Source organism: Ornithorhynchus anatinus, chromosome 4, assembly GCF_004115215.2.
Source record: "Ornithorhynchus anatinus isolate Pmale09 chromosome 4, mOrnAna1.pri.v4, whole genome shotgun sequence".
NCBI classification, from domain to species: domain Eukaryota; kingdom Metazoa; phylum Chordata; class Mammalia; order Monotremata; family Ornithorhynchidae; genus Ornithorhynchus; species Ornithorhynchus anatinus.
In genome coordinates, this window is record NC_041731.1 from 93821900 (window position 1) to 93843935 (window position 22036).

Sequence of the window (22036 nt, forward strand, 5' to 3'; positions counted from 1 at the left end):
GATTAATGGATCGATTTTGAGGGTCATCGACGAATAATAAGTTCATGTTCATTTCATGTGCTCTCAAGAACACCTACGTCATTCGGACCAAGTCAGATGAATGATCTGCTCCAGATTCCGTATTTCTTAAGTCATACACCACCTCACGCGTTGTTCAGTCAACAGTGCTCCCTGAGACGAGAAACCTCATTTACCCGGCTGCAGTGGAAATTGTAGCTGGAAGAGATTCTCACTGTTTTCTTAGAGAAAGCGCCCATAATCCATTTATTTATGGTTTCATTATCTATTTATATGAATTTAATTTAGATTATATACTACAGTGTCATAGTACATTATGTATGTCATACATAATAATGCATTTTATAATTTGAATTAATTTATAGTAATGTCTGTCTCCCCCTTCGGACTGCATGCTCTTTATGGGCAGGGCTAGTTGTGTTTGCATTGTAGTGCTTAGTACATAGGAAGGGCTCAATAAATGCCACCGATTGATTGGTGGATAGAATCCGGAGAGTGGGGGGAGCCATGGACGGTAGTAGATAAGAGAAGGACACATAGAGAGCCTGAGGAGGAAGCAGAGCCCTCACCCCTAAAGAATGAGCAGAATGAGCAGCTTTTTCTCCCTAACTTCAAGAACCACTCTCCCTCTTGGGATAATTTTCTGAGAAGATGCAATCGCTCTGTTCAATCACTCTAGCTCCTGATTGGCATTTGGCAGGACACATGGTTTACAAAGGATCAGGTGCACAGGTTTCTGCACTTGCAGTGGTAACTGTCCTAATAGCTGGGATCTCCATTTTAAACTCTTTATTAATAATAATAATAATAATTATGGTATGTTTAAGTGCTTACTATGTGCCAAGCACTGTTCTAAGCACTGACGTGGATACAAGGTAATCAGGGTGTCCCATGTGGGGCTCATAATCGTAATTCCCATTTTACGCTGAGGTAACTGAGGCACAGAGAAGTTAGAGAAGCAGCGTGGCTCAGTGGAAGGAGCCCGGGCTTGGGAGTCAGAGGTCATGGGTTCGAATCCCAGCTCTGCCACTTGGCAGCTGTGTGACTGTGGGCAAGTCACTTCACTTCTCTGTGCCTCAGTTACCTCATCTGTAAAATGAGGATTGACTGTGCGCCTCACGTGGGACAACCTGATTACCTTGTATCTATGCCAGCGCTTAGAACAGTGCTCTGCACATAGTAAGCGCTTAACAAATACCAACATTATTATTAAGCGGTTTGCCCAAGGTCACACAGAAGACAAGTGGCAGAGCCGGGATTAGAACCGGTGTCCTCTGACTCCCAAGCTTGGGCTCTTTCCACTAAGCTAACCTCACTGTTTGAGCTGGATGAGCAGTGATTCATATACACAGCCGTCTGGCCACGTAGCGAAGAAGGATACGGTGAGGATCAGGGCCTTGCTACCCGCAGACCTAGCCCCTCATCTAGTCAGAACATCTGCAGGGGAAGCCGCACGAGGAGGTAGAGGGCAGTGGAGTTGGGTTATCAGCCCCCAGCATCCCTCTACACCTCTGGCACCGTGCCCACACCGCATTCAACCCCACCACCAAAGCCTTCAGACCGGTTCAGTCTCCCTAATCACTGAACTATCTTCTCTCTTCCTGCTACAACATAGAACTGGGGATCGCACATACTTGTTCCCCAGCTGGCACTGGCCATCTCTGACTATCTGCGCTTGTCCCGGTGTTACAATTCAGTCCTTGCTAAATAAAAATGGTGATATATACACGGGAAGCAGCGCGGCCTAACGGATAAAGCCTGGGAGCCAGAGGACCTGGGTTCTAATGCCGGTCTCCCCACTTCCTATTGTGAGACCTTGGGCAGAGTCACCTAACTTCTCTGGGCCTCGGTTTCCCCAACTGCAAGATGGGGATCCAATACCTGTTCTCCCTCCTACTTAACACTGTGAGTCCCATGCGGGACAGGGACTGTATCCGGCCTGATTGACCTGTAGCTACCCAGTGCTTAGAAAAGTGCTTGACATATAGTAAGTGTTTAACGAATACCATAAAAAATAAAGACATCACACTTGCACAGTTAGGCTGTAGGGAAGTAAATGCCTCAATATTAGTTCAGAGCCAACGTCTTTTAGGTATTACACATACCGCCATTCTTTGTTTTTCTCCACCACTGAGAACATCCATCCAATCCTGAACGCTGTCCCAGCCTCCTTCACGCTCCAGGATATGGCCCAGTTGGACATTGTCCAAATATTCTTTCAGCACCTTTGAACAAAATAATTGTGTAGCAGAGCACTTATTGGCATTTGACCGTTGAGTGCCTAGATATACCCGCAAAGATCTACAAGAGAACGCTCCTAAGTGCTTATTATGACTTAACAAGTTACTCTAGTGTGAAAAATTTCTTTTTTGAGCTTTCTCAACAACTTCCAGTTTACAAAGCACTTGTGCCGAGATAATCAAGTAGCAGGCTATAGCTCAACAACCCAGAGCTAAAGGAGGGAAAACAAAGGAAAAATGAATAAATGTTCTGCCGGAAGCTGGACATTTCTTGATAATAAGGTCCAGAGTTAAAGGAAGAAAATATCAAGTGGCCTCAACTGGCAAGAAGGGGAATTTACTTAATGAACTGCACGATTCTAAGAGGTCTCACGGGATTGTAAGCTATGATAGCTGTTGACAAAGTCAGGCTTCTCCAATTAAGCCCTGTTTCGGGACTACTGGATAAACTAGAAAGTTAACAAGAACTGCAATGAGAAGTTGGGAGTACATTTCAAAAAAATCTGCACTGAGATTTGGGAAATAATTTGAGAGACAAGATTTCAACTAGAACTCAGATATAAGTATCCTCTTACTAGGTCAGATATCCCCTTCTTCTTCTGGTCTTCTTTTCCATCTGGGTAGATCACTTGGTCTCGAAGTGTCCCAAGGGTCATATAGGGTCTCTAATTTAAGATATAAAGGTAAGTAAAGCTGGATTTAAATAAAAGTCTTAACCCCCATCAAGCAAGTGTGTGTGTATTGGTGGGGGGGTGTGAAAAAAAGTGATAAAATGTGCTCAAGTTTACCTGGGGAACATAAAACAACTTTCCTCTTTCAGGCTTGGTTAGTCGGCCACCGAAGAGAGGCCAGAGCTTTAAAAGAATGGGGGAAGAGAGGTTTAAACTTTTCAAATTGTAGGTAGTTTGAAAAGAAATGAGTCCGCATTCTGGAAAAGGGAACCTTACCTCACCGAGAACACGGAAAAGTGAACTCTTCCCACATCCATTTGGACCACAGATCAGAACGTTTGCCCCAGATTGAACCTATAAAGTAGACAAGATTATCAGTCTACAAATAGATATATATCTCTATAGAAATATAGAGATATATAGATATATATATATCTACATACACACAATTGTTATTGAAAGGCTCTTCAATCAAAATATTATTATTAATAATAGTAATAACAATACTAGTATTTGCTAAGTGCTTACTAAGTGTCAAGCACTGTTCTATTTGCAGGGATAGATACAAGATAATAAGGTTGGAAGCAGTCCTTGTTCCACGTGGGGCTTTCATTCTGAGTACTGAATCCCCATTTTACAGTTGAAGAAAGTGGCGGAGGCGGAATGAGAACTCAGGAACTCTAACTCCCAGGCCTGTGCTTAATTTCCCTGAGCCGCCTGTTTCTCAAACATAACAAAGAACCTTTGTTACTTTTGGAGGAACAGGGCGATTTTTATCTTGACTTTGGAAAATACATGTGCTCGCCAATTTCAAATCTCAAGTTTGAAATTGAAACTTGTCATCTCCTTAAATGCAACTGTTTTAGCCGTTCTGTCAACTGATGCACTGTGAAATAATTTCTAATTGGTGAGTTAATGAGCACTATTCCCAGTTGGTGAAAAACTCTTTTTTTCTTCCAGCTTTCCTCTCCCAGCTCCCTCCCACAAGTGGCATTTTAAACTTTCAACATACTCTTCATAAGTGAAAAGGTTTGTACCTCTCAACAAATGAACATCCACTACCAACTGTGTGCTGCCTGGACGAGTCAGCTTCAGCCTCTTTTTACCTTCTCCCTCCCTATTATCATTCGTTGACTCACGAGGCCACGAGTCAGAACAGGATAATTACATGATTTTTATGCGACTCCAATTGGCACAGAGTGTCTGATTCTATGATTTATTTGGAGTTCAGGACATAACTAGTGCTCAAAATAGAAAACACACTTAAATATGTGCATTTTCACAAATAGTGAAGGCATTCTTTGAGCTAAGAGCTTACAGATTTCATAATCAGTACAAGATCTTATTACCTCACGTCAGGGTTACCGTGGAAGTTGTTGGATCGCCCTGACTTCCGTCTTTCCCTGCTTGCTTATCCTATGTGAAACTGCAAGGATCAGCCTTCTCAGGCAATCGATCTGATCACTTGCCTCTTCAAAACCCTACAGTGAGTGGCACTCCTGTGACCGATCACATAAAACAAAAAATTTTACCCGACTGTAATTACACTCTTCTGTTTCTTGATTTGTATGTCTGAATTTAAAACCTTACTGCTGAACTACCAGTGTATCCAAGGTTCTTGGGATGCCTGGCCTAGTGGCAAGAGCTTAGGCCTGGTAGTCAGGGGACCTGGGTTCTAACCCTGAGTCCGCCACTCGTCTGCTGTGTGACCTGGGGCAAATCACTTAATTTCTCTGGGCCTCAATTCCCTCATCTGCAAAATGGGGATTCAAAAACCTGTGCTACCTCTTTGTTAGAATGCGAGCCCCAAGTAGGACCTGATTATCTGATACCTCGGCCAGTGCTTAGTTCAGTGCTTGGCACAGAGTAAGTGCTTAATGAATACCACAATCATTATTTATGCTCTTCATATGGGACGATTTCAAGCTTAAGAATTTGGGAAATAATATGGTTGCAAGAATCATGATGTGTCCCTATAAATAGCTGACTGACTGCAGTAGAGGGGATCAATGATTTGTCCAAAACTATAGCATATCAATGATTGAATGGAGAATTCAAGTCCCAGGCCTAGACTTTTATCACCAGACACTCCCTGAGAGACTGAAGGCCTCCAGGGATGAGCCACAGAGACACAGCTTTTACTGAATAGCGATTACTCGAATCTTCAGCTGTACAATTTTTTTTCTGATAAAAATTTTGGATAATTGAAATTTTGAGAGTTTAAAGTCAAGGTGGGGGCCTTAGCCAGCCCAGCACCACTCCAGTGGATAAGAACCTTTCTAATCCCGGGTCCGCCACTTGTCTGCTGTGTCACCTTGGGCAAGTCAAGTCATTTCTCTGTGCCTCAGTTACCTCATATGTAAAATGGGGATTAAGATTATGAGCCCTATGTGGGACCGGGACTGTGTCCAACCTGATTAGATTCTATCTACCCCAACACTTAGAACAGTACTTGATACAAATAGGATCATCATCCTCTTCATCAGCAGCAGCTTTGAGCTTAGAGCAAAGAGTGGGTTATTTCCACTTATCTCCACCCTGATCTCTCCCCTTGCTGCAGTCTCGCATTTCGTCCTTCCCTCAGGACATCTCTAATTGGATGCTCCATGGACACCTCAAGCTAAACATCCAAAACAAAACATCTTCCCGCCCCAACTCTCTTCTCCCCCTGACTTTCCCAACACTGAAGATAGCATCACCAACCTCCCTTTCTCACAGCCCAGAACCTTAGCGCTATCCTCAACTCATCTCTCTCATTCAACCCACATATTCAATCTGTCACCAAATCCTTTCAGTTCGACCTTCCCAACATTACTAGAAACCATCCCTTCCTCTCCATCCAAACTATTACGACGTTTAATCCAAGCACTTATCCTATCCCGCCTTGATTACTGCATCAGTCTCTTTGCTGACTTCCCTGCCTCCTGTCTGTCCCCATTCCGGTCCATACTTGACTCTGCTGCCCGGATCATTTTTCTAGAAAAGCGTTCAGGCCGTGTATCCCCACTCCTCAAGAGCCTCCAGTGGGTTGCCCATCTAACTCCGCATCAAAGAGAAACTCCAAACCATCGGCTATAAAGCACTCAATCACCTTGCTCCCTCCTACCTTACTTCCCAGATTTCCTACTATGACCCAGCCCACACACTTTGCTCTTCTAATGCCAACCTACTCAATGTACCTCGATTCGGTCTATCTCACCGCCATCCTCTCACTCTGCCTCTGGCCTGGAATGCCCTCCCTCTCCCCATCCTACAGGCAAACACTCTCCTCACCTTCAAAATCTTATTCAAAGCACCTCTCCACCAAGAGGCCTTCCCCGACTAAGCCCTCATTTCCTCTTCTCCCACTCCCTTCTGCGTCACCCTTGTACTTGGATTTGTACCCTCCTTCAGCTCCACAGCACCAGTGTAAATATCTGTAATTTATTTATAATGTCTGCTACCCGCCTCCACCCCCCCGCAGGGTGTACGCTCACTGTGGACAGGAAACGTGTCTACCAACTCTGCTATACTGTATTTTCCCAAGCGCTTAGTAAAGTGCTCTGAACACAGAAAGCATACTATAAATAAGATTGATTATGGCTGATTCTGGCTCCATCTCTGGCGCTGCTGAGACTGTAAGCTCGTTGTGGGCACGCTGTGGAACGTGTCTGTTTACTCCTGTATGGTATTCTCCCAAGTGCTTAGTACAGTGTTCTGCACACAGTAAGCACTCAATTATTACAACTGACCAACAGACTGAGACGTCTGGCTTCCACTTCTGATCACAGGTTGAGTAGCCAGGGCAGACCCCCACGAAATACAAGAGACCAAGACAGGTGACCCCTGCCTCTCTTTTCGCTAATCCTACATAGTCAAATCATCTGAGTCCGTTGTTGGGTAGGGACTGTCTGTTGCCGAACTGCACTTTCCAAGCGCTTAGTAGAGTGATCTGCACACAGTAAGCACTCAATAAATACAATCGCATGAATGAATTTTGGCCCCGAATAGTTTTGAAACCGGTCGGTTTTGCCATATCTGTCACAAAACGGCACACAAGTCTCAATAACCATCATTTTTAATTACTGAGCACTGTACTAAACGCAAGGCCTGAGTTTAATCAGGGACCCTTAATTGGGGACCCTGCGGAAATGAGCTCCAGAACTATCCACCCCCACCAAAATGACTTTGCTCATCAGATTTTATCAAAAGTAGGCATTTGGTGTCACCTTGGGTAAGTAGCTATTTTCACAAGGCACTACTTCCATTCCATTATTTATAGTCATAACAGCGACTAAAGAAGCATGGCACATTCCACCCAGGCAAGAGAATTACTACAAAGTGTTTTCATTCAAGGAAACCTGAAATGGTGTATCTGGGTATTTAATAATTACACAGATCTGAAGGTTTCAAAAGCATGTAAGGGGTTTAAGGATGAAAAATAAACCAAAATGTTTTCTTGACTGAAAATGTGCTTCTGCAGGAGTTAATCTGCTTGGTCTTTTTAAGGAATAGTTAGGTTAGCCTATTACGCAACACGATCCACAGCTGAGGTAGAGATCAGAGGAATTTAGTGAAATTAAGATTTGAAAACACTTCAGCCTTCAAATTTGGGATTTAAGCTCACTCCCGGTGGGGTTAATGACCCAGGCACATACATTCTGCTCACCTTTTTCAAAGTGGTTTTATTTCTGATGACAAAACTTACCTCAAAATTAAGATCTCGAATCAAAATATCCCCATTAGGCGTAGCTAAAGGAACATGATCAAACCTATATGGAAAAGGAACAAGAAGAGGAGAGATTCACACTAAAATGTATGCTTCCATTTGAAAAGAGCTAGACTACTAGAAAGTTTAAATGACAATAGCTGCACAACTAGGCAACTTTTTTTGTACATACTTGATAACGTTATCTACATTGATGATTTCTCCACCACCAGGTATCAAGGGAAGGGTCACGGATCCCTCAGCACCTTAAATGACAAAAACATATTTCAGACTAGATGCTCTGCCTGGAAGTCCCTAAAACTGTGCACTTAACTTGAGAAGCAGGGTGGCCTAGTAGATAGAGAACAGCTTGGGAGTCAGAGGCCCTAGGCTCTAATCTAGAGAAGCAGCGTGGTGTAGCGGACAGAGCACGGGCCTGGGAGTCAGCAGGTCATGGGTTCTAATCCCGGCTCCATCACATATCTGCTGGGTGAGCTTTGGCAAGTCACTTCACTTCTCTGTGCCTCAGTTCCCTCATCTCTAAAATGGGGCTTGAGACTGTGAGCCCCATATAGGACAGGGACTGTGTCCAACCTGATTTGCCTGTATCCACCCCAGAGCTTAGTTATTACAGTGCCCGGCACATAGTAAGTGCTTAACAAATTCCACAATTATTATTCTTATTATTAGCCCCAGCTCCAGCACTGGCCTGCTGAGTTGCCTTGGGAAAGTCAGTTAACCATTTTGTGCCTCAGTTTCCTCATCTGTAAAATGAGGGCTTAATTCCAGTTCTCCCTCCCATTTAGACTGTGAGCGCCTTGTGGGACAGAGACTGTGTCTGATCTGATTATTTTGTATCTACTCCAACATTTACTACATTTCACATTACTATGGGCACTAAACAAAAACATTAATGATGATTATTAAGTTACCCTTTTCATGCTGGGAAACCATTGTACGCTCATATTTTCCATGATTCAAGTCCTTTAGCACTTGCATTAATTCTGTAATTCGAGCAGTGAAACTAAAATTTGAAGAAAACAATTAAGAGAAAGTATATGTGAGACACTTAGATTTTACCATTACATACATAAAAATGGATATTGCGAATTACACTATTATTAATAAAAATAACAACAGAAGTAAAAATGAAAACACACATGAGACTAAATTTAGAATATGACTCAATTTTCTTTTGGATCAGAAGAGGTTTCTCAAGGACACACAACCCACTGAAACCCCTAGACCAGAGTCCATTATCTGGACCTCGATTAAAGGTGCCCAGATCTAAACATACTGGTCGCCCTGTAACTACTGGACATAAGGAAATTCCCCAAACACATTAACTGCTATTCATTCATTCAGTAGCATTTATTGAGCGCTTCCTATGTGCAGAGCACTGTACTAAGCTCTTGGAATGTACAATTCGGCAACAGATAGAGTCAATCCATGCCCATTGATGGGCTTACATTCCCAGACACATATACTTGTTTTATAAAAATTCATACATCTGCATTAATATCTGTCTCCCCCTCTAGACTGTAAGCTCATTGTGGGCGGGGAACATGTCTACCAATTCTGTTGTATTGTACTCTCCAAAGCGCTCAGTACAGTGCTCTGCACAGAGTAAGTGCTCCATAAATACCACTGATTGATAGATTGATTATACTTAAAATGAGTATAGCTATATTCCAGTTAGCGCTATTTAACTGGTTTCAGAAAAAGAGTGGAAAATGAAAGACTGATGGATGAAGGATGCTTTCTAATAGGAAATAAGGTACTGGACGTTAATCCATTCTCCAAATCCAGAACATGATAAAAGCGAATCTAGTTACTTGATGAAACTGAAGTTAAATGTATGCGAATAATTACATACTCCGAATTCAATTTTTCTAGGTGTTCACTCTATTCAGCGAAAGGCATCTGGTTCTAACAGACTAGAGACCTGTCAATATCGAGGAGAAATAGATCTGTCATAATCTAATGAAATGGGCTTTGTTCACTCTGTTCAAGTACGTCAAAATACTTCGATGGTTTTGAGGATGCTTAAGCCAAGGTGAACTTTAAAGTGTTCCCTCAAAGTGAGAGTACATAAGAAATACTGGCATGAAGATTCAATAGTGCTTCCTCAGGAAAAGTACTAGGCAGAAGAGAGTATTCAGAGGCGTCCTTGTATTCAGTACTAATGCAAGATAACAATTACTCAGTAAAATATGGCAACAGCTTGTTAGAGCACCAACAACTACTTAGTAAAATGTGGGGAGAGCTTGTTAGAAATAGGTAGAGCACCTGTTCTCGCTATAGATTTGCTATTTGCTCCTTTGTAAAAGTTGCTAAAAAAAATTTCAGTCACCAGAAAAAGTAATGGTCACCCTCAGAAGAAGATGATGAACACATTTTAGGATTCAAGTTGGAAAGTAGGTTTGATTTTTTTCCCCCTTCCTAAGCTAATGTTAAGAATGATTAGGTAAATATGAATCAACTCAAGTCTGACATGGGTACTGCCTAGATCCTGAAATAGTTTGTGAATGGTTTTCCAAGTAAATCCCTGAAAAGATTCCCACTGAAATCCAGAGCTTAGTACAGCAGCTGGCACATAATAAATGCTTAAATACCATTAAGATAAAATAAAATACAAATCCATGCAGGCAGATAAGAGAAACCCCCTTATGCTGTAATCCTAAGAATATCAAGTTCCACTTTTCTGGACCTTACAGGGCCTGTGGTTGAGTACGGTTCCAACGGAGTAAAGTAGAGAACACTTTACTTTGAAATAAAGATTATTTTTATCATGCCCAGTGGTCACAGTGGAAAAATAATCCAAGGATATATTGCCTCAGCTAGAAGCCGGCCCCGGGCAAAACTGGCAAGGCCAATCCCTAATAGAGTTAAACCGTCGTGGCAGATCTGCATTCACCGTGCCAACGGTTAACTAGAAATTCAATAGAATTTAGTATTTATTGAGTGCTTACTATGTGCAGAACACTGTACTATGTGCTTGGAATGTACAATTCAGCAACAGATAGAGGCAATCCCTGCCCATTGACAGGTAGAGATCAGATATCTAAGTCCGTTTTGGAGTTTGTGTCCATTCAAATTCACTAAATAAGTTTCTACACGGCACCGATTCCAACTGAAGTTGGACAGAAAGTTCCAACTTGAACCAAAACCAAAAGCTTAGATTACAGAGAGGAGTTTGATGTCATGTGGGCAGGGAAGTGTCTGTTTGTTGTTGCATTATACTCTCCCGAGCGCTTAGTACAGTGTTTTGTACACAGTTAAGTGCTCAATAAATACAACTGAATGAATGAATGAGTGAGTTATCACTTCTAAAAGACCATCTTCCAGAGCTTCTTTCTGGGTTGACTTGTGAGAATAACATTGCCATGGATCCGAATCATTAGTTGGGATTCTCTCAGCCTCCAAATTTGCGGCCTAACGTTTTTAGCTTCTGTGAGTCAATACTTTCAGGGACTTGTGGGCAGGGAACAAGTCTATCAACTCTGTTATACTGTACTCCCACAAGTGTGTAGTACAGTGCTCTGCACACAGTAAGCATTCAATAAATACAACCGAGAGAATGACCGACAAAACTGTTCTATCAGAAGGTGGAATTTAAATGCCCCCAGACACAGAGCAAACTTAAGAAGGCGACTCGGATGCCAACTGTTCAGACACCTAACTCTATACTGCCATTCCTTTCCTGTAGAACAACTGCATCTATTAATCAGATTAACAGTAGAAGATGGGGAGACGTTCCACGGATAAAGTGAAAAACATTCAGTTTCCTTGGGGTCATCTTCTGAGTCGAGGAAAGTCCTTCATTTTGTTGAACCCTGTTGTCTTCCAACTCAGTTGGAGTTTATGAACAGTGAAACTAAGAATTGGTTTTACAGCAAAAAGGAATATGGAACTGGGTGGAAATGAGAAAGAGAGGCAGTTTTATAGAACCTCTCCTATTCAGCTCATAGGCCCTAGAAGAAATTAGGGTTGCGGGATGAGGAAGTGAGCCAGAGAAATGACTGTAAGCCCCTTGTGGGCCGGGAATGTGTCTACCAACTCATTCATTCATTTATTCAAATTCAATCATATTCACTGAGCGCTTGCTATATGCAGAGCACTGTATTAAGCACTTGGACAGTACAATACGGCAACAGACAGAGAAAATCCCTGCCCAACAACAGGCTCACAGTCTAAAAGGAGGAGACAGACAGCAAAACAAAACAAGTAGTCAGGCATCAATATCATCAAAATAAATAGAATCATAGATAAATATACATCATTAATAGAGTAATAAATAATATATACAAATATACACAAGTGCTGTGGGGAGGGAAAGGGGGTAGAACAGAAGGAGGGAGTAGGGGGAATGGGGAGGGGAGGAGGGGCAGAGGGAAAGGGAGGGCTCAGTCTGGGAAGGCCTCCTGGAGGAGATGAGCTCTCAGTAGGGCTTTGAAGAGGGGGAGAGAGTTAGTTTGGCAGAGGTGAGGAGGGAGGCCATTCCAGGACAGCGGGAGGACGTGGGCCTGGGGGGGTCGACGGCGGGAAAGGCGAGAACGAGGCACTGTGAGGAGGTTGGCGGCAAAGGAGCGGAGTGTGCCGGCTGGGCTGGAGAAGAAGGGAAGGAAGGTGAGGTAGGAGGGAGCAAGGGGATGGAGAGCTTTGAAGCCAGGAGTGAGGAGTTTCTGCTTCATGCGAAGGTTGATAGGCAACCACTGGAGGCTTTGAGGAGGGGAGTGACATGCCCAGCGCGTTTCTCTCTCGATTTTATTGGACTCTAGACTGTGAGCTCGTTGTGGGCAGGGAATGTGTTTACTGTTACATTGTACTCTCCCGGATGCTTTGTAAAGTGCTTTGCACACAGTAAGCGCTCAATAATTATGACCGAATGAAGGAACACTCTCCCAAGTGCTTAATAAATACCACTGAGTGATATCATAACCAAGAAAGGATGATGATGTCTAAATAAACTCTTCCACCCCAGCTGTCCTTAACCATACCAATATCAGAGTGCTGAGACATGCATGGCAGACTGATCCAATAAAGATAATCAGCCCCCACATCACTAAATCTTTTCGTTCGGCATCAGGAAAGCAGGCGTGGAAACTCAAGGGGGGATGGCACATTCAAAGAAAACAGTTTCTGAAGTGTATGCGGTCCGCTGTCACCGATCTTACCCAGCCAATCTGGTCATTTCACGACCAGCCAAGACTATTCTGCCCAGGGCTTGAGACATTCTCAGTAACATTCTTCCACTTTGGTAGTAATCCTTAACAGAAACAAAACGTTATTTCCACCTTCATGATCTAACCGGCCTCAAAATTCCATACCGTGCTCGATTCTCTTCTACGTCTTACCTCTAAGAGTTCGGAATGCGAGCTCCTAAGGTGGCGAGGGTGAGACAGATCCAGAAAAGGACGACTGACGACGAGATAACCGACCACAGTGGCCAGATCTGCAAGGACAGTCAGAGTGGGTTTAACACCCAAAGAACTTGACAGAATTTCTTTTTTCTTCATCCCTCATCCTCCTTGACCAGCTCTTTAAGGGATACTTACATTTGGCAATGATGCTATCGACGAAGCCCATAGTGAACCGAAACAAGATGAAATTATGTAGATGCTCCACCTAGTTAAGCAAAGAGTGGGGAAAAGATAGGCAACCCTCCGTTAAGATTTGTAATACCTTGAAAACACTTTATATTTAATCTGGTTTGCAAACAATGAATGCAAAATTTGAGGAGCTTCAAATCGGTCTGAAATAGACATTCTTTCAAAGTTTTCTGCAATTTAAGGACATTGTATTACACAACGTTTACAGGTTAGGAGATGCTCTCTCCTTTCACCTCCTATGAATAAAAAAACTACCTTCCATTCTTATAACTAAAATCCACTCAAATTTGCATACAATTTTTAAGGGTTCAAAACTCTACTGCATTTCCAAACAAGTAGAACCACATTTTAAATTCTGGTTTTGCAGGAAGTTGATATTCAGATGAATGTTACAAACATTTGCCTCAATAAAACAAAAGGCAACATTAATTTCAGTGATCGCATTGAAATGATCAACTTTCAAATCTGATATGTGAAACTCTAATCAAGAGGTCATGGCAAAATAATGAAATAATTCACCAAAGATTAAGATACAAATGGTCTTAGCTTGATTCAACATATGTGTACAACTCTGGACCTATAACCTAATAGTTTATGGTTCCTAATTTAAGAACTCCCTTTTAAAAATAGTTGAACTAGCAGTTAAGATTTCCCCTCCCAAACTTACAATTGTTATTAGCAACATCAGTTTAAAAGTGACAAAAGAATACCTAACTCCACCCTTCTACCCCACTAAGACTCCATCAACAACCTACAAAACACTGTACGCATAAGTGTACTATAGCTTAAACATCAATACAAGTTTAATTTCAGAAATGAAACCTCACACATTTTGGTTTTTTCTTAAGAATATGAAGTCATTCACGGGCATGCTTATCTTACCAGTTTGCGGAAGACAGAGTGAATTGTATGCTTTTCCCTTTTATTCCCATTGTAGAAGGCAATTTCCTCACTATAAAACAGTATAGCATTTAATTAGCACACATCACCACATCCTGAAGAAAAAAATATGAAATATTCCTTTTGTAACTAAGGAAGAGTTTACACAGTGGGCAATGTCTAAATACTCCAAATTCTCCAAGTACTTAATAGTGTTGTGCACCTTGAAGGTACTGTAAGAAATTACTCAAAGCAGTAACAAAGAAAATAGAAGTGTTTGAAATTACATCTGATAACATTCCAAAACCATGATTCTTTCCTGCTTGCTCTCCCCACCTTGCTTCTCATTTCTTACAAAAAAAAATCTCACAACTAAAATTACCATGATCACGTTTCTTACTTGCTCTAATGCTGTTCCGATATTCCCAACTGACACGATACAATGGAAAGCACAAAACTAGTTAAATGACTAAAAACCATGAAAATCCTCCCCATAGTAGAAATACAATTTTACTGAACTCTAATTGAAGTCAGTAGGTCAGATTGCTTAGAACCACGTGTTACTGCATCACCAATATTCTCAATCAGAGGCTGCCAACCGTCAGCATTTCCTCCTCGTACATCAAAGCTATGTAATGGGCAGAGTCACTGTTGTGGAGAATGAGGCCAGAGAGTGGGAACTTCTAAGGAGCTCAGCAAGAAGCAGCAACAGCACAGAGATAATAATCATGTTGGTATTTGTTAAGCGCTTACTATGTGCAGAGCACTGCTCTAAGCGCTGGGGTAGATACAGGGTAATCAGGTTGTTCCACATGAGGCTCACAATCTTAATCCCCATTTGACAGTTGAGGTAGCTGAGGCACAGAGAAGTGAAGTGACTTGCTCAGGGTCACACAGCTGACAAGTGGTAGAGCCGGGATTCAAACCCATGACCTGGCTCCCAAGCCCGTGCTCTCTCCACTGAGCCACGCTGCTTCTCTGAGATGAGTGCCAAGCTCAGCTTCCCATATTTTGAGTCCCTGCTGGACACTAGAAGGAACATTCCAGCATTACCGTGTGTATCTAGGAGGGGAAGTGATGATGGGAGTGTGTGGTGTGGGTGTTTTTTCTAAGAAGGGGCATGGCCTAGTGGCAAGAGCATGGGTTTGGGAGTCAGAAGACGTGGGTTCAAATCCCGGCTCTGCCACTTGTCTGCTGTGCGACCTTGGGTTAGTCATTTAACTTCTCTGTGCCTCAGTTTCCTCATCTGTACAATGGGGATTAAGACTTCGAACCCTACATCCAACCTGATTAACTTATATTTACTCCAGCACTTGGAGAAGTGCTTTGCAAATCATAAGCAATTAACAAATACCATAATTATTTATTATTATCCATGGGAGAATGGGCCTGGATGAGTGTTGGTGGGTGACAGTGACAACATTCAAGAGGAAGAGTCAAGCAACGGGGATGTTTCAGATGAAAGCTGGAAGTGACAGAGACTTGGGGTTGTTGTTTTTAAGTAGTTGAAAATCCTTCATTTTCAAAAGGAAGATCATTCTCAATAATACTGAAAAACTGGATCTTACTAGTAACTATTCAGGGAGAAGCAACGTGGCTCATTGAATAAAGCACAGGCCCGGGAGCCAGAAGGACATGGGTTCTAATCTCAGCTCCGCCACGTGTCTGCCGTGTGACCTTGGGCAACTCACTTCATTTCTCTTGCCTCAGTTACCTCATCTGTAAAATGCGGATGAGAGTGTGAGCCCTATTTGGGACAGGGACTGCATCCAACCTGATTAACTCATTTCTACCCCAGCACTTAGAACACTGCTTGATGCATAATAAGGGCATAACAAGCACCATAAGTATTATTATTATTGCAATTTGTGAGGCACGGCATAGCAATTCATTTTTCTTCAAAGGAAGCTGGAAACTGTTCAATGCAGCACAGCAACTCCTGTTCCTATGCCTTCAGAGTCAGAGCAGATGCTGGCATTTTGTTTCTCTTGATCAATCAAAGTTATTTTTAAAGGGTGCTGACTATGAGCAGGGCACTACACTAGGCGTTTAGGAGAGTACGATACAACCGAGTTAGCAGACACAGATCCCAGCTTAATGATAGTTCTTTAGTCTCCCGTCCTCATTTCATTTGGGTTTCGGCATTTCTTTCAAGTGAATTAAGCAAGCCCGGTGGAGCAACGAATTTACAAGAACGCAGCTGGAGAAACCACTGCTATTTGTTCTTTGCAATTACATCAAATATCTTCCACGTGCACTGCACAGGCTTGACAGGTTGGCTGAAAATTTTGCAATCTTGGAATAGAAAGGGAATAAGGAACCCAGGTGAATACTTTACACTGATCTAATCAGAGCATGGATCCAATTAAATCGACCCAATCCATCTGGGAGAGCAGGGCTATCTGTTTTGAGAGTGAATGCCATTGGCCGAAGAAATAAGAAACACGAGATTCTACTGGGAGGCTTGCCTTTGGGTTCAACCGTTACCGGTTTGATTTTCTGGCAAATCTTTTGGCTGTTCCACTTGACTAAAGCAGACTTGCTAAAGTCCTTCGTTTCTATTCCCTTAGCAAGATTAAACAAAAAAATGATTTGCCAAACTTTCCTTAGTCTCTCTGGAGCTACTAAAAACTCCAATGTCAAAAGACACAAATAAGGTAAATGACTGTTACTATAACAGAGCAAAGGAAATTTAATACACCCATTTAGGAAGAAAATCAATGCAGCCTGCCCCTGGGGGATTACATTATATTTTAAAATAAATTCAAACATTGGAGGTGCAAGACAGCCGAATAGTGAATACGAATCTTCTTTCTCAACAGATGAATTGCCGAGTTTTGGACATAATTTCCAAGTCAACTCTCAGCGAAATTTCACCATTGCCCATTTCTTCATTTCCCAACTGTTTTTGGTCATGCTTTCATTAAAGTGAAGAATATTTTGATTTTCACAGACTCTCCTTGTTGCTATTTGGTAAACTGAAACAAGTGTTGTGAGTGTTCCCCCCACCCCCCAAAATAAAACAAAAATAAAAAACCCAACATTTCAAGGACCATTATTAAGGAAAATCAAAGTGTCTCATTAGTTAAAAAAAATTAAAAATGCAAATTAATTCTCACATTACAGTTAGAATAGGAAAACAAAGCTAATTTCTTAGATAAAATGTCTGGCATTGGTCACTCTAGGACATGTTTTTAGAAAAGGAAAACAATTCTGTGCATAGAGAGCTCTAGTCTCCCAATTTGAATACTGTTTACATCCCACTTTGTGAGATTCCAAAGACTTAAAAGGGGCAAAAGCAATTTCAGTTTAGTTTTTAAAAACTTTGTCTCCCGGCTTGATATACACAAACCTTACAGCTTGACTTCAAATTTTAGCCCATCGACCACCATAATTCCACTTATTTTGTATTTACCTTAATCTTCCTAGGTTCAACATCAATATGAATTCACAGTATATCATCAACAGAAAAGTCCTACCTGTTTGTTATAAGCCTTGAATTGACATATCTGTACTCTCCTTCATATTTTTGCTCAGTCATAGTCATCTTACCAATAGGTCTTCTGAGACGGGTAAGGAGTAGACCTGAGATAACCAAATATCCCATCATGCTAGCTGGGCCCTACAATAATTATAAAAAAATTAAAAATACAACCACGATCATTTCACTAGACCAAAAATCCTACATCAGTGTAAAGAAAACACGAGTGTGATGACTGACTAGGTGGAGTCAAAGAAGCTACCTGTTTATTTCTTTCTTTTAACTCCATATTTCCATCTGAAGTGTAAAATAGTTCAGCATTAGCCTTCAAACCTGAATTCATCGATAAAGACTAGAGAATCGAGTTCAATCTTAACATCACAGAACAAATAACAGCGATCCAGGATACAGGAGAAGTCTGACCCTGTGGCTTGAAAATCTTCTAAAATATTCGGAAAACTGTTTTGAGATGCCCTGAATGTAGAAGGTAGAACATAGCGGAATATAAAGACAACATCCCAAGTCACCACAACAAAATGACTACTAAGAAATCTTTCTTTCCACATTATTTTGCAAGAGTAACTTTTTTCCCCACAAGTACTGTTTCATAGCCCTAGTTCATATTTAATAGATCAGGTTGTGCCCTCAAAACTTCACGTATTTATGAAAATCCTTCTATGTTGCTAACCCTGCTAAAATATAATCTCGCAGGTTGACTGTCGGATAAGACAATTTGCCAGGTTTTTATTTCCAGTGTGGGAGGGGATTTGGAATGGGGGGGTCCCAGGGAGAGAGGTTTCCCCAAAATACAAAAAAACAGGGAGACACACACTGACAAGAAGAGGGTGATGGACAAACACAGAAGATCAAGGAGGTAGGCATACAGATGGGATCAGAGAAAACAGATTTGTAGACACAAAGACACAGACACACACACTCATAGCATACATGAAAACATACGCACAAAAAGTGATCGAGAATCACTGGAAAACCTAGGCCCCAGTGGGCTGGACAGGGCTCAGCATGTTCATTTCCAGCTCGAGGCTGGGCATGTCTAGGCCAATGGTGGTTGCCAGTTGAAGACTTGGTTGGCAGCCAGAAAACCTGGGAAATCTGGACTACTCTGTTAATCTAATAAACGGAGAAACAGCATGGCTCAGTGGATTAATATTTTAGACTGGGAGCCCGTCATTGGGCAGGGATTGTCTCTATCTGTTCCCGAATTGTACATTCCAAGCGCTTAGTACAATGCTCTGCTATTGAATGAATGGAGCACAGTCCCGGGAGTCACAAGGACCTGGTTCTAATCCCAGCTCCGCTCTGCCATATGAACTTGGGCGAGTCGCTTCGCTTCTCTGCTCCTCAGTTCCCTCATCTGTAAAAGGGGGATTAAGACCGTGAGCCTCACGTGGGGCAGGGACTGTATCTAATCTGATTAGGTTACCCCAGATCTTAAGAACAGTGCTTGACAACACAGTAAATACTTACACAAATAACATTATTACTATTATTCTCCTGAATTGAGATCTAGAGCTTCTTTAAAACTAGAAATTACTGGCTTTAATCTAAATTCTAATTCCTGTCCCTATCATGTTCCCTTTCCTCATTTAGCAATATCCTGGCTCTTTAGGGTCACTGGGAAATCTGGACTATTGCATTAATCTAATAAACTGAGAAGCAGCGTGGCTTGTGAGCCCCATGTGGGACAGGGACTGCGCCCAACCCGATTTGCTCTTATCCACCCCAGCACTTAGGACAGTGCCTGGCACACAGTAAGCGCTTAACAAATACCACAGTGATTATTATTATTAGAGGATAGGGCTGGAAGTCAGAAGGACCAGGGTTCTAATCCTGGCTCCGCCACCTGACCTTGGGCAACTAACTTCACTTCCCTGCGTCTCAGTCCCCTCATCTGTAAAACGGGGATTAAGACTGTGAGCCCCATGTCTAACCTGATTAGTTTGTAATAATAATAATAATGTTGGTATTTGTTAAGCGCTTACTATGTGCCGAGCACTGTTCTAAGCTCTGGGGTAGATACAAGGCAATCAGGTTGTCCCACGTAGGGCTCACAGACTTCATCTCCATTTTACAGATGAGGGAACTGAGGCACAGAGAAGTTAAATGACCTGTCCAAGGTCACACAGCTGACAAGTGGCAGAGTGGGTATTCGAACCCATGACCTCTGACTCCCAAGCCCGTGCCCTTTCCACTGAGCCACGCTGTTTGTATTTACCCCAGTGTTTAGTACAGTGCCTGGCACATAATAAGCACTTAATAAGTAACATTTAAAAAAAGGTATCCGTGGAGTATAAAGTTTTTGCCCCTTCCCAAGGGGCATAACTGCACTTGATATGACCTGATCAATGGATATGGATAGAGAAGCAGCGTGGCTCAGTGGAAAGAGCATGGGCTTGGAAGTCAGAGGTCATGGGTTCAAATCCTGGCTCTGCTACTTATCAGCTGTGTGACTGTGGGCAAGTCACAACTTCTTTGTGCCTCAGTTACTTCATCTGTAAAATGGGGATTAAGACTGTGAGCCTCACGTGGGACAACCTGATTACCCTGTATCTCCCCCAGCGCTTAGAAAACTGCTCTGCACAAAGTAAGTGCTTAACAAACGCCAACATTATTATTATTATTATATGGGAAGAATGGAGCTTCTCCCGCCTTCCCTACCTTTTTGAATTGGTTTGTGAAGCAAACATGAGCAAGACTGAGCTCCTCATCTTCCCTCCCAAACCCGGTCCTCTCCCAGACTTCCCTATCACCGTGGATGGCGCGACCATCCTTCCCGTCTCTCGGGCCCGCGATCTCGGTGTCATCCTTGACTCGTCTCTCTCGTTCACCCCACGTATCCTATCCGTTACCCAGACCTGCCGGTTTCACCTTTACGATATCGCCAAGATCCGCCCTTTCCTCTCCACCCAAACGGCTACCTTACCGCTACGGGCTCTCGTTATTTCCTGGCTAGACTACCGTGTCAGCCTTCTCTCTGATCTCCCTTCCTCCTCTCTCGCCCCGCTCCGGTCTATTCTTCACTCCGCCGCCCGGCTCACCTTCCCGCAGAAACGATCTGGGCCTGTCACTCCCCTTCTTAAACACCTCCAGTGGTCGCCTATCGACCTCCGCTCCAAACAAAAACTCCTCACTCTAGGCTTCGAGGCTCTCCGTCACCTCGCCCCTCCCTACCTCTCCTCCCTTCTCTCTTTCTACCGCCCACCCCGCACGCTCCGCTCCTTCGCCGCCCACCTCCTCGCCATCCCTCGGTCTCGCCCATCCTGTCGTCGACCCCCGGGCCACGTCCTCCCACGGTCCCGGAACGCCCTCCCTCCTCACCTCCGCCAAACTCATTCTCTTCCCCTCTTCGAAACCCTACTTAAAACTCACCTCCTCCAAGAGGCCTTCCTACAATGAGCTCCCCTTCTCCCTCTACTCCCTCTACCACCCCCCCTTCACCTCTCCGCAGCTTAACCCTCTTTTCCCCCCATCTCCCTCTGCTCCTCCCCCTCTCCCTTCCCATCCCCTCGGCACCGTACCCGTCCGCTCGACTGTATCTATTTTCATCACCCTATTTATTTTGTTAATGAAATGTACATCGCCTCGATTCTATTTAGTCGCCATCGGTTTTTACGAGACGTTCTTCCCCTCGACTCTATTTATTGCCATCGTTCTCGTCCGTCCATCTCCCGCGATTAGACCGTAAGCCCGTCAAACGGCAGAGACTGTCTCTATCTGTTGCCGACTTGTTCATTCCAAGCGCTTAGTACAGTGCTCTGCACATAGTAAGCGCTCAATAAATACTATTGAATGAATGAATGAAGAGCTCTTGAAACCAGGGGAACAGAACAAAAGAGCAAAGCAGCCCTCTCACAGTTTAAGATCCTGAGTCAGTAGCTAAAGCACAGACCAGTTAAACTGGTTAATGAACTTTCTACTGCAGGGTGAAGTCAGATATCTGGGTTATTAGTATGATCCTAAAACCTAAGCCACTCACCTACTTACGGCAGCCTACCTTAAATTATAAGCACTCATTTCCTAACCCGATATCTGGTTCATTTTCCAAAAACTTGAGTCGTATAATAAGATACACTTAAAATACAGTTCAAATCTTTATTTTTAAATACTTAATATTTAAACATCCTCTGATTTGGTCTCAAATTTTTAAACCATCTTGGGCGGGGAAAAAAACAACTGATCTATAGCAAAATGCAATATAAAAAGGGCCAAATGAAAATTACAATTGAAAGATTAAACTGTACTTGATGAAAATGAGGTGAAGTAAATGTGAAATACGATATAAATGACAACATGCTAAGGATGATTATTAATATATCGGATGTTGGAAGATGAATAAGCAGTACAATTTGAAAGTATGGTGAAATTGAAGTGTTTGAGCTTAGAAATAGAATATGAACTAAAACCGCCACTTATATTGAATTTTGCTA

At 42.7% G+C, this 22036-nt stretch overlaps 1 protein-coding gene across 2 annotated transcripts in view; it reads right to left on the reverse strand.

The window, feature by feature from the left end:
- ABCD3 (ATP binding cassette subfamily D member 3) overlaps nt 1-22036 on the reverse strand; it is an 89970-nt gene that overhangs the window by 12758 nt on the left and 55176 nt on the right. For both annotated transcript variants that reach the window (XM_029062864.2, XM_029062865.1), the window contains exons 9-20: nt 17587-17729; nt 14111-14180; nt 13175-13244; nt 12974-13071; nt 12794-12885; nt 8549-8640; nt 7810-7882; nt 7617-7680; nt 3206-3283; nt 3047-3112; nt 2834-2923; nt 2124-2243 (exon numbers count right to left, since the gene is read on the reverse strand). In XM_029062864.2, coding sequence (XP_028918697.1) covers nt 2124-2243; nt 2834-2923; nt 3047-3112; nt 3206-3283; nt 7617-7680; nt 7810-7882; nt 8549-8640; nt 12794-12885; nt 12974-13071; nt 13175-13244; nt 14111-14180; nt 17587-17729 — 1056 coding nt within the window. The remainder of the gene's footprint in view (nt 1-2123; nt 2244-2833; nt 2924-3046; nt 3113-3205; nt 3284-7616; nt 7681-7809; nt 7883-8548; nt 8641-12793; nt 12886-12973; nt 13072-13174; nt 13245-14110; nt 14181-17586; nt 17730-22036) is intronic.